The sequence below is a fragment of the Chrysochloris asiatica genome, unplaced genomic scaffold, assembly GCF_000296735.1.
Source record: "Chrysochloris asiatica unplaced genomic scaffold, ChrAsi1.0 scaffold00057, whole genome shotgun sequence".
NCBI classification, from domain to species: domain Eukaryota; kingdom Metazoa; phylum Chordata; class Mammalia; order Afrosoricida; family Chrysochloridae; genus Chrysochloris; species Chrysochloris asiatica.
Genome location: NW_006408575.1, coordinates 3,308,463 through 3,321,608, shown reverse-complemented (window position 1 = coordinate 3,321,608; position 13,146 = coordinate 3,308,463). Strand labels below are relative to the sequence as shown.

The 13,146-nt window shown below is 48.6% G+C and overlaps 1 protein-coding gene across 1 annotated transcript in view; it reads left to right on the top strand.

The window, feature by feature from the left end:
- The first annotated feature begins 1,995 nt into the window (after nucleotides 1-1,995).
- PDGFRB (platelet-derived growth factor receptor, beta polypeptide) overlaps nucleotides 1,996-13,146 on the top strand; it is a 33,361-nt gene continuing 22,210 nt past the window's right edge. The window contains exons 1-9 of the mRNA XM_006863876.1: nucleotides 1,996-2,035; nucleotides 3,162-3,485; nucleotides 4,166-4,432; nucleotides 5,858-5,985; nucleotides 6,101-6,275; nucleotides 6,826-7,018; nucleotides 7,653-7,768; nucleotides 9,238-9,361; nucleotides 9,919-10,130. Coding sequence (XP_006863938.1) covers nucleotides 1,996-2,035; nucleotides 3,162-3,485; nucleotides 4,166-4,432; nucleotides 5,858-5,985; nucleotides 6,101-6,275; nucleotides 6,826-7,018; nucleotides 7,653-7,768; nucleotides 9,238-9,361; nucleotides 9,919-10,130 — 1,579 coding nt within the window. The remainder of the gene's footprint in view (nucleotides 2,036-3,161; nucleotides 3,486-4,165; nucleotides 4,433-5,857; nucleotides 5,986-6,100; nucleotides 6,276-6,825; nucleotides 7,019-7,652; nucleotides 7,769-9,237; nucleotides 9,362-9,918; nucleotides 10,131-13,146) is intronic.

Here is a 13,146-nt window from a genome sequence, read left to right as displayed (position 1 = left end):
AGAGGGCCTGAAGTGGGGACCAGAGTCCTACTAGAGCCTGGACTGGGGGCTGTACACCCCAAGGGCCCAGCCCACACAAACCAGCCTTCCAGAGTCAGGCGAGTTGCAGTGACCTCCCGTCTCCCGGCCAGTCGGCCAAATTCCTCCATTAGAATAATAAACAGTGTGGCCAGCCAGGGAGGCTGGGAGGGGAGGGGCAGGAGGCTGAAATCGCCCCCTCCCCCAGCCTGGGCTGCTAATGATTTTCCTTGGCGGAGATCTCTGGCAGGAAGAGGGGAGCGAGAGGGGCACCCATCAAGGGGCAGATGGGCCTCTGTGGGGGCTGCTGGCTCCACCTCGGCGAGGCTCCCTCCTGCCCAAGGAGCCTGGCGCCCAGCTGCAGGAGATGAGCAGGAGGAACCAGAGTGGGGAACGCTATGGAGGGGTAGCTCAAAGGTTGAGCGTTAAGTCTGGAGCAATTAGGAGAAACGAGGGGGCCCTTAGGCAGGTAGTTCTGAAGCTAGGGGAAGAAAGAGGTGGAGAGGAGCAGATTTACTTAGAAAACTTCTCAGGTGGTCAGCTGATCTGGGATCGGTGTCCATAGGCCCCACTACTATGGGTACATATGGCCCTAATAGGTGGGACACTAGGAGCCCTTGTGATGCAGTGGACTAAGCATTGGGCTGCGAACAATAAGGTCAGTGGTTCAAACCCATCAACTTCTCCACAGGAGAAAGATGAGGCTGTCTGCTCCCATGCAGATCTGTAGTCTCAGACTCCCTAAGGAGAAGTTCTACTCTGTCCCAGAGGATGCCTCTGAGTCCAAATCAGCTCGTTGACAGTGGATGGGAGGTGGGACACTCACTCATCGCCACACCATTTTGAAAGCTGGTGACTTGAGGCCATTGGGGTAACCGTGGCCATACTGGGGGCTCACTCTGGCTTGCCAGTCCTGGATTGGATACTAAGAAAAAGTGAGATGGGAGGGGGTCAGCTGGTCCTGGCTGGGCAGCACTTGGGAGACAGCTGCCCACAGCATCAGAGGCTCCTTGTTGCCTTGTCACATGGTCATGCTCCACCTTTATTGCTCTGTGACCCCATCCACACTGCCCTCCTTCCCATTGGAGCTGCTGGCAGACCCCTGCAATACCTGGCTATTATCTGGGTTATCTGGGAGTGTGGCTGTCAAGGGCAGAGATAGAACAAAGCACAATTCAATCTGCCTCCCTCTCTGTGTCCCTGCTTCTGTCTCTTCCTTCCTCTGTCACTGTGTGTTTCTATGCATCCTCTTTCTCTGTGTCCCTCTGTGTCTATCTCTGTCTGCCTCCCTCATTCCCATCTCTTTGTTTCACTCTCACACAAGCTCTGCTATATAACCTCAGAGCCTCAGTTTCCCCACTTTTGAGGAGGATGGGGAGTTTGGATTCAGTGGTCTCCAAGGACGTTCATAATTTTGCTGCTCTGTGGGGCCGGCCCCTGCCCCTCTCCCCTGGGCCTCCCTGCACAGCTCTGGGTTGAATAAGGGGGGCCAGACGTTGGGGGGGGTGGCCCCCTACACATTCCACAGCCTGGACTCCCCCTACTTCCCTTCCCACTGCCGCCTCCATTTCCTGTTGTGCTTGTGGTGCTGTGGGAGTCCGCTGGGTTCTGGTTTGCCCCCTCCTTCTCCCTCAGGCCTTTCATCACACTTTCCCAAATATTTGTCCTGGCAGATAAGAGCCTGGTATTGGAGCTGTCACCAGAGGACTGGCTGTCAGAACTGGCAGGCCCCTGGACATCATCCAACCCAACCTCCCCCACCCCACTGTACATTCAGGGAAACTAAGGCCCAGAGAGGGGACAGGGCACTTGGTCAAGGCTGAGGTCCCTGGAGAGGGGAAGGGGCTTGTGGTCATGAGTGCTCTGTCAGCCTTGAGATGCGGGAGACTTCTGACTCCAGTCCTACAGACATAGAGCATGGGTAGTTCTGCAGTTGCTAAGACGGGTTCTGACCCCTGTTTGACTCTGCAGGACAACATGAAGCCTTCAGGTGCCATGCCAGCAACAGTCTTCAAAGGTAGGTAGGCTGGGGTGGGACACGGGCTCGGGGACCCACTCGTTAGCACCTGGAGCTGGCAGGGTGGGAGCACACTAGCCCAGAGCGTGGGAGTCCAGAAACATCACTCTGCACCTGAGTATCCATTTTGAATGGGACTGTGTAGAGGTCTCCTTCCACGCCCACCCTTCAGGGCAGGAACCTTCAGGGAGCCATCAGCCCAAATCCTTTGTTTGGATCTCCAGCTCCCCCTCTACCCCCTCCTCCCACCCCCACCAACTGTCCCCAGCCCAGCCCCCTGCTGTCATTCCTGTCTCTCCTCAGCACTCACAGGTATCAATACCTGGTTCTGGTCTGCATACAGGACCTTCTCCTGGACTTCCCGAGTCCCCTTATGGCCTGGATCCCTTGTAAGGCTGGGCTTCTGGTCTCATCCACACCTTTTCTCTCACTCCTTGCCCAGAACATGCCCATGGCTCCCAATGACTGGCTAGCTGACCAGCCAATCAAGGACCAGCCAAATGTCTGCTGGACAGACTGTCAGGTTGTCTGGCAAGATGTCTGATCAATGGACTGAAGACCTACCTACCTGGGTTCTTTCCTATATGCATCACCAAGGAGCTCCCCTTGGCGAGGCTGGGAGACTTGACTTCTAAAATCATTCTCCTAGGGATTCTAAGATGATTCAGCAATCACATAACAACTATCCTCCTCGAGCCCCCGGCACACGCTCCTACCACTGTCCACTTCCCCAAGGTTACCTTGGACCCTGGAGAAAATCCTGGGCAGCTGCTGGGGGAAAAAAACCTAAAAAAACTCAGAAAGTGACCTGGGAAGTAATTCAGGAACTGGAGGCATGAAAATTGCTTCCCGAGGATATCCTGATGCCTATGGCCTGCACACAGCACTGTTAAAGGATCCAGAGCCTGGGGGTCTAAAGAGACTGAGATTGGGGGCCAGGGAGACCAGAAGAGTCCCTGGGGGTTGGTACTGGGCAAGTAGGCCTCAGGGCCATGGGTAGAGGGTTCTAGTCTGTTTGAGCACGGCAAGACTTGGATCTGTGCATATATGACCTCCCGTTATGGTCACCTCTGGGGAGCAGTCCTCAGGCCTCAGGCGTAAACTGCTAATCTCTCCTTTCCCAAAGGCCAGTTGCTTTTGCTGTTCCTACTGCTTCTGCTGGGACCACAGATCTCCCAGGGCCTGGTCATTACACCTCCGGAACCAGAACTTGTCCTCAATGTCTCCAGCACCTTCACTCTGACCTGCTCGGGCTCAGTTCCAGTGGTATGGGAACGGTTGTCCCAGGAGCCACCGCAGGAAATGACCAAGACTCAGGATGGTAACTTCTCCAGTATGCTGACGCTTACCAATGTCACAGGGCTAGACACAGGGGAATACTTCTGCACGTACAATGGTTCCCATGGGCTGGAGCCCAGTGAGAGAAAACGGCTCTACATCTTTGTGCCAGGTAAGGGCCCCTGGCCCCTTTTCAGCAGGAACCTGGGGTGGGGGTGGGGGGCCACTCAGAGAGGGCTTTGTTGTTGTTGTTGTTGTGTGCCATGGAGTCGGTTCCAACTCATAGTGACCCTGTACAGGGTTTCCGAGGCTGTAAATCTTTACAGGAGCAGACAGCTTCATCTTTCTCCCGCGGAACAGCTGGTAGTTTCGAACTGTTGACCTTGAGGTTTGCAGCCCGATTCGTAACCACTACGCTACCAGAGAGGGCTTTAGTGACACAGTGAAGAGATCCTAGAAACATGGCTGAATCAGGGAACCCAGCCTGACTCAATCCAGGAGTATGCTCACTTCTACTTTGGGTCTGTCTGGGTTTCTGTCTGTTTCCCGCCAGTTCACCCCACCCCTGGTTCCCAATAATCTCACCTAGGTTCCAGTCTGTTCTCCTTTGGTCCCCACATCCATTCTACATGCTTCATGTCCCAGCTGCCCTCAACTTGTGGCTTGTCTCCTTTCCCTGGTATTATCAATATCAAATGTTAGAGTTGGAAGGGACTTCTGACAGCATCCTTAGTCTGTGAAGGAGATCAAAGGCCCAGAGAGGGGAAGGGACTTGCTCAAGGTCACACAGTGATTCATGGCATGACCAGGTGTTTGCTAACCCTCAGTCTTGTTTGTCCCCACTCCCGGCAGATCCCACCATGGACTTCCTCCCTACAGACTCTGAGGACCTATTCATCTTTCTCATGGAAGTATCTGAGATAACAATTCCGTGTCGGGTAACAGACCCAAAACTAGTGGTGACATTGCACGAGAAGAAAGTGGACATCCCACTCCCTATCCCCTATGACCACCAACGTGGTTTCTCTGGTATCTTTGAGGACAAGACCTATGTCTGCAAAACCACCATTGGGGACAAGGAGGTGGATTCTGACCCCTACTATGTCTACAGCCTCCAGGGTGAGCCCCTCTTTCTGACCTAGTGCTCAGCAGAGAAAAGAATAACCCTTCATAGAGATAGAGCTTTTTACAGTTTTATAAAGTGTGCAACTCTGCTTTTTTCATTGGATTCTCACAATAGCCTTGCAAAGGAGGTAGTGTTTTCCCCATTTTACAGATGAGAATACTGAGGCTGAGAGAGAGGATAGTTAGCGGCACAATGTTTTAGTAACAGAGATGGCCTGTACAGGTTTTGGAGCCAAGTGGTTGGAATCCTTGCCATTCAAGTAATTTTGCACAAGGCACATAATCTCTCTCTGCCATCTTCTTCTTCTGGAAATGGGGATAAGAATTGCTTCCTACCTTGGAGTCCTGGTGTGGCAATGTAGGATAAACACTGAACTCCTAACTGAAAGGTTGGCGGTTCTTACCCACCAGCCACTCCTCAGAAACCTTAAACCAGGTTGCTGTGAGTTGGAACTGACTCAACTGCACTTAATAACAACAACAACTCTAAGGGGTGATTGTGAACCTCAAATAGGACAAAACATGAAAAGTACCTGACACATGGTATGTACTTAATACATTTCTCTTATAATTAGATCCCCAGAGAGTACTTAATTTTCTGTTGTCCCTTCTAAAATGTCAGTTTCATGAAGAGAGGACTTTTGTCTGTTGTACTCAATGCTATAGCCCCACCCATTGTCCTTGCATTGATTCTGAGTCATTGTGAACCTGTGGGACAGAATGGTACTGCTCCAACATATTTCTAAGGCCCAATGGTGGGGGTGGTTATGTGCCAGGGAGTCGGTTCCAACTCATAGCGACCCTATAACAGGGTTTCCAAGGCTATAAATCTTTACGGGAGCAGAAAACCTCATCTTTCTCCCGTGGAACAGCTGGTAGTTTCGAACTATTGACCTTGCAGTTCGCGGTTTGCAGCCCGATTTGCAACCACTAAGCTACCACAGCTCTTTTAAGGCTGAATAGATCTTCACAAAATCCCATGGAATGACTGGAGGGTTCAAATTGCTTATCTTTCAGTTAGCAGCTCAATGCTTAGCTAACTGAGTCTGTAGTATTCCTTGCTTAGAATTGTTCTTGACTTATTAGGTGATCACTAAATAGGAGGGACTTTCAAAAAGTTCTTGGAAAATGGAATGAAAAGGTAATGGATTTGAGGGGATTGCAATCATTGAGATAAAACTGCATGATTTGTTGAATGTGAAACTGATGATCTGCTCTGTAAATCTTCACTCAATTCACAATAAAAAGGTGTTTTGTTCTTTAAAAAACAACAACAAGATAGTGTAGTTTTTCTGTGAACTCCTTGAAGCCCCCTTGTGTTTGTTAAATGAAATCTCCTACATCAGCCATTCCTTCCCTCCCTGGGTGCTGGTGGTTGGTGGCAACCTCCTCAGCCCTAAGCCAATCTCTCTCCACCAGTGTCATCTATCAATGTCTCGGTGAACGCAGTGCAGACTGTGGTTCGACAGGGCGAGAACATCACTGTCATGTGCATTGTGACCGGAAGTGAGGTCGTCAACTTTGGGTGGACATATCCCCGCATGGAGGTAATGGTGGGCTAAGGGTTGCAGGAGGGGTCAGGCAGGAATGGACATATGGGATTGGTAGCCTGACTTCTTTTAGACCCGCTGATTCGAGGGCCTGTTCCACCTGTCCTTACAGAGTGGGCGGCTGATAGAGCCGGTGACGGACTTCCTCATAGATGTGCCCTCTCACATCCTGTCCATACTGCACATCCCCAATGCCGAGCTGGGCGACTCAGGGACCTACCTCTGCAATGTGTCGGAGAGTGTGAACGAGCATCAGGATGAAAAGGCCATCAATGTCACTGTGGTTGGTGCGTGCCTTGGGCATGGTCCTAGTCCCCAATCTAAGGTGTATCCAGTCCCTGTTACAAGATAACGTCAGTCACACCCCAGACCAGTGTCAATCAAAGACCAGTGTCAGCCCCCAAACCCCACTTTAATCCTAGTTTAGACTCTGGCTCCAATCTGATTTCAAATTCCAATTACCATCCCAAATCCAGAGAGCCGCATATCCAACTTCAATCTCAATCAAATACAACTCACCTCAGCTACAATCGCAAATCCGAACACGCCCATTGCTTCTTGAAACTTACAACTACAGTCTCAAATATAGCACCAATATCAACCCGGCATTCACCCTCACCTTAGACTCAAGTCCCAACGTCAATCCCAGCTCTGCCAACCTCATTGCAGGTTCATTGCAAGTTTGTAGGTTCGCAGGTTCGGTTCTACAGTCTGAGGCCATGCCCTGTGAAGACTGAGGTACTTTAGCATTCAGTTGATGCCTCCGTATAGCCCTCCAGAGGCATTGTCCCATTGGTGCCCTGGCATAGCCCCACCCCTGACTGCAGCCTCTTGCAGAGAGCGGCTATCTGCGACTTCTGGAAGAGTTGGACGATATACAATTCGCCGAGCTGCACCGGAGCTGCACACTACGGGTCATGTTCGAGGCCTACCCACCTCCCACCGTCGTATGGTTCAAGGACAACCGCACCCTGGGTGATCACAACACTGGCGAAATCTCCCTGTCCACGCGCAATGTGTCCGAGACCCGGTGAGCTGCCTGCCCACTCTATTCTTGAAGCCATTGTGCTCTGCAGCCGCTGTGTATCACACGGCCTTCAACAAACCCAGTCCTGCCTTTCCTGAGAACCAAATGTGTGTTCAGGCATTGGGCAAAGTGTTGGACATGCCACAGAGGCCAGCAGACACAACCCCTCCCACCCTGAGACTCCGGTCTAGTGGAGGAAACAAACAAGAGTCCAGATGTTTAATTATCTTGTGATGGGTGGAGACAGCAAGAGGGCAGCCAAGGAGAAGGCGGCCGGATGATTCTGAAGGAGTGTGCCAGGCAGACCACTGCCACATCTGAATGTAGCCCTGAGGCTGGAGAGAAGCAGTTGGATGTGGGGCTAGGATATAATAGGATAAAGTGTTATCAGGAGTTTCTGAAGGGGTGAGATGTAGATAGACAGGAAATGACGCCATCAGTCCTCCCTCTTGGCTCATGTAGCTGCCCATGGGTAGGGAATTAGGAGACTGTGGATTTGAGATCTAGTGCTGGTACTGATACCCATGTGACCCTGGCAAGTCCCTTCCCCTCCCTGGGTCTTGCTTTCCTGTCTGCACAATGAGGACACTGTCAACTCTGACAGCAGGATCCCTGGCTTTGTCCTCTTGCTCCCTAGGTATGTGTCAGAACTGACACTGGTGCGGGTGAAAGTGGCGGAGGCAGGCCGCTACACCATGCGGGCCTTCCACGAGGACGCTGAGGCCCAGCTCTCCTTCCAGCTGCAGGTCAATGGTGAGAAGCCCATCCTGTTCTTCCCACCCCCTGCCCTTCCCTGTCCCCATTCCCTCTCTCTTCTTGCACTGTTCAACCCCCCAAGAAGGAGGATGAGAGGAAGTGCAGATTCAGGACACTGGGCTTTTGGCCTAGCCCTGACAGTGCCACACTGCTGTGAGGTCCTGACTGCCCCCTCTCTGGACCTCAGTTTCCCCTTCTGAGCAAAGAGACCCTCAAGCAAGATTGGTGTTTCCAAAGCCTCTGGTATGCATGTAGTACAACCACAGTTTTTCCATCTCACATGCCACTCATTCTAAAGTGTTACTTCAATAGCTCTTTACTGAGCAACTACAATATGACAGGCCTCTTCAAGACTGTTGAGGGCCTATGTGTAGCTTGAATCCTAGTGGGAGATCAGCAAATTATGTAGAAGATTAGAAAGTACCAAGTGCTGTGGAAGACATAAAATGTGCGGCAGGAAGGTGAGCATGCTAGCACAAGGAGGTGGTGAGGGTAGCATTTTTAAATAGGGTGGTCAGGGCTGGTCTCATTGAGAAGATGACATCTGGAGTGGTGACTTCAGGAAGTCAAGGCATTAGCCACATGAATATTTGGGAGAAAGGTACCCCAGGCAATTCAAAACCAAAACTAAAAAGCTAATTCATTTCTATCAAGTCAATTCCCAACTCAGTGACCCTATAGGAGAGAGTAGAACTGCTCTCTAGGGTTTCTGAGATTGTAAATCTTTATGGGAACAGACAATGGATGGTGGGTTTGAACCACCAACCTTGTAGCTAGCAGCCCAATGACCAGCCCACTATGCTACCAGGGCTCCTTAGATAGTGCAAAGGCAGAAGTAAATAAATGTTGGAAGAATGGCAGAAAGTTGGTGTGTCTGGAACAGAGTGAAGGGAAGAGTGGTGGGAGACGCAGTGGAGAGGCAGTAGAACGTTGACTTTTATTGAGTGCAGTGTACATCAGTTGCAAGGTTTGAGTAAGACTTAGTGTTTAGCCAATTGACTTTCTAAAAATACGTCTATTTTGAAAGAAAAAATTTAATCTCGCAATTGTAAATGGAAAATCAGAATCACATGTCACAAATATAAAGCAACTGCTAAAATAAACTCAGAAAAAAAACTAAGTAATGTTATTAAATTCTAGCTCCACCTCTTTGCCTGCCTGGGACTCAGAGCTTGAGGCCAGCCGGCATTCTCTTTGTGAAAAGGGAAGATTAGCAAGTCTCAGAGAAGTGTTAAAGACAGAGTATAGCATCCTACTGAGGCTTTCCCTTTGAAGTAACCAGAAGGGGAATGCATCGGTTTTCACACTGTGATTCCTGGTATTTACTGTTCACCTGTATGTACCCTCCTCCCCAAGAGGAGACTCTGAGCCAGCTCCTCTGAGGAGGGCCTTCCCATCTTTCCCACTATCTATTCTGACTACCCCACCCCCAGCCCTTCACCTGACCCTGTCCCTTCTCCATGCAGTCCCAGTACATGTGCTGGAGTTGAGGGAGAGTCACCCAGCCAGTGGAGAGCAGACAGTCCGCTGTCGAGGCCGTGGCATGCCCCAGCCACAGCTCACTTGGTCTACCTGCAGTGACCTCAAGAGGTGAGTGGATACAGGGCTTCAGTCTCCCATAGGAGACTAGCAGAACCCAGTGAGAGTAATCTGGGCAGATTTCCTCTGGGCACATTGCTCCAGTCTAAAAGTCACATCTAAAAGGCAGCCCACCACCTCCATGAAGCTTTCCATGACCTAAAGTGTCCCTTTTCTCTACCTTGTCCTTTGGTCTGTGCCCCCATGACCTCATCCACCCAGTAGATCTGCTCAAGATCTACTTGATGAGGGTAGTTTCTAATATAGTGGACAGAGGCAGCCTTGAGTTCAGGTTCTGCTCTACACCTGACACACAGCCTAACTCTTCGCATGCTACTTACATCTCTGTGCCCAGTCTCCAAGTCTAACAAATGGTGGGGAATGGATTTTCCAACTTGGTATTCTGTTCTGGAGTATGAACGCCCCCTGCTGGTTGGTTAAAGTACAGCAGGAGGGACCAGGGAGGAGCCCCACCTCTTCCCTGTCGGATTCCTGCTTTTGCCCTCAGCTTTCCCGTCTGCAAGAGGGAAGGGGCTGGAAGGTAAACGAGCTGGGTTTTTTTTTTGCAGATGTCCACGAGAGCTGCCACCCACACCCCTGGGGAACAGTTCAGAGGAGGAGAGCCAGCTAGAGACCAACGTGACATACTGGGAGGAGGAGCAGGTGTTTGAGGTGGTGAGCACACTGCACCTGTACCGGGTGGATCAGCCGCTGAACGTGCGCTGCACTCTTCAAAACCTACTAAGCTCCCACTCACAGGAAATCACCGTAGTGCCACATTGTAAGTCTGCCAGCTCAGCGGCCGCTGACAACCTCTCTATCCCATCTTGGCCCCACATATTTGAGACTGCGCTCACACGCTGTCTAGTTATTTTGTTGTTGTTGTTGTTAGGTGCCATCAAGTTGGTTCTGACTCAGTGACCTTATGCAAACAGAACAAAACGCTGCGCCAACCTCATAATCGTTGCTACACTTGAGCCCACTGCTGTGTCAATCCATCTCGTTGGGGGTCTCCCTCCTTTTTACTGACCCTCCACTTTACCAAGCATGATGTCCTTTTCCAGACACTGGTCCCTCCTGATGAAATGTCCAAAGTATGAGAGATGAAGTATGGCCATCTTGCCTTCTAAGGTTGTACTTCTTCCAACACCAATTTGTTTGTTCTTCTGGCAGTCCATGGTACTTTCAATATTATTCTCCAACACTCTGACTCAAATGCATCAGTTTTCTTATGGTCTTATTTAATCATTGTCCAACTTTCACATGCATATGAGGCTGTTGAAAATACCATGGCATGGGTCAGGTGCATCTTAGTCCTCAAAATAACATCTTTGTTCTCAAACATTTCAAAGAGGTCTTGTGCATCAGATTTGCCTAATGCAATACATCATTTAATTTCTTGACTGCTGCTTCCATGAGTGTTGATGGTTGATCTGAGCAAAATGAAGTTTTTGACAACTTGGATCTTTTCTCCCTTTATTTTGATGTTATTTATTGTTCCAATGGTGAGGATTTTTGTTTTCTTTGTATTGAGATACAACCCATACGGAAGGCTGTGGTCTTTGATCTTCATAAGTAAATAGTTTTAAGTCCTCTTCATTTTCTTTTTCAGCAAGCAAGGTGGTATCATCTGCATATTGCAAGTTGTTAATGAGTCTTCCTCCAATCCTCATATCATGTTCTTCTTCATGTAATCTAGCTTCTTGGCTTCTTTGCCCAGCATACAGAAAGAATACAATGCTGGTGTAAACCTTTGCTGATTTTAAACCATTCAGTGTCCCCTTGTTCTGTTTGAACTACTGCCTCTTGATCTATGTACAGGTTCCTTATTAACACAATTAAGTGTTCCAGAATACTCATTCTCCACAATGTTGTTCATAGCTTGTCTTGACCTACACAGTCAAAAGTCTTTGTGTAGTTAATAAAGCACATTTAAACATCTTTCTGGTATTCTCTGCTTTCAGCCAAGATCCATCTGACATCAGCAATGATATCCCTCATTTCATATCCTTGTCTAAATCAGGTTTGAACCTTTGGCAGTTCTCTGTCAATGTACTGTTGCAGCCGTTTTTGAAGTATTTTTAGCAAAATTTTGCTTGCATGTGATATTAATGATATTATCCAATGATTTCCGCATTCTGTTGGGTCACCTCGCTTTGGAATGGGCACAAATATGGATCTTTTCCAATCAGTTGACCAGGTAACTGCCTTTCAAATTTCTTGGCATAGATGGGTAAGTGCCTCCAGTGCTGCATCAGTTTGTTGAAATATTTCAATTTGTATTCCATCAATTCCCGGTGCCTTGCTCTTTGTCAATGCCTTCAATGTACCTTGAACTCCCTTTGGCCCTTGATCATATACTACCTCTTGAAATGGTTGAACATCAGCCATTTCTTGTTGGTATAGTGACTCTGTATTCCTTCCATCTTCTGTTGATACTTTCTGCATCATTCAATATTTTGCCAGTAGGATCCTTCAGTATTGCAAGTTGAAGCCTAAATAAAAGGAATACCACAGGTGGATGGCTTTAGCAAACAAATGTATTCTCTCACAGTTTTGGGAGCTGCTGGTGGTGGTTGTGTGCCAAAGAGTCCATCCCCACTCATAGTGACCCCATAGGGTTTCTGAGTCTGTAAATTATTACGGGAGCAGACAGCTTCATCTTTCTCCCATGGAGCGGTTGGTAGATTAGAACTGCTGACGTTGTGGTTAGAATCACAGCTCATAATCCATTTCACTAGCAGGGCTCTGTTGGAGGCTAGAAGTCCAAGTTCAGAGAACTGACTCTGGGGACGGTCTGTGTCTCCTTCCAGGTTTTGCAGACCCAGCATTCATTGGAGATCTCCATGAGTCTTGGCATCAGTCTTTCCCTGGATCTGGGAGATCCACCTTGCAGAGATCTCAGATCCAAAGGACACACTCCACTTCCGGATCTTCTTTGTTGGTGGTAGTAGGTCCCTCTGAGCTCTGCTCACCTCTCTCTCCTTTTATATATCAAAAGAGATAGAGTCAAGATACAACCTCATCATGTAGATCGTATCTGGCCTCATTAACATAATTGTTAAGTGCCTTAGAGTTGGTTCTGACTCATAAGACTCTGTATATGGTTTCTGAGGGTGTAAATCTTTGTGGGAGCAGAAAGCCTCATCTTACTCCCATGGAATTACTGGGGGGCTCGAATGGCTGACCTTGTGGTTCAGTTTTACATTCAACAAATCATATACTTTGATTTAGTACGTGGTTGAAATCTTCTCCACATACCAACAATTAACAGCATTTACCTCTATTCACTTTAACTATTGCTTTCCTCCCTGTGTCTCCTGCTACCTTCATCTTTCCTCTGCTGACCTCCCTCTTGTTTATTGACTGCTTTGTCACCCATGTTAGCATGTGTCTACCCTCTAGCCCATGGATAATTTCTCCTCTCCCTGTCCCCCCATAACCATTATAGATTGTTTCTTTGATCAAAAACTTTTTACATTAGTCTCATTCAATATTTGTCCTTTTGTGATTGACTAATTTCACTCAGCTTAATGTCCTCCAGGTTCAACCATGTTGTGAGGTGTTTCACAGATTCAACATTATTCTTCAGTGTTTTGTAATATTCTATTGTGTGTGTACCAAAGTTTATTGAACCTTCCTTCTGTTGATGGGCATTTAGGCTGTCTCCATCTTTTTGTTATGTCTCTTGTAGACAGCGTATTGAAGGATCCTGTTTTCTTACCTATTCTGCTCTCTATGTTTCTTGACGGGTACATTTAATCCATTTACATTCAGTGTAATTATCAACAGGTATT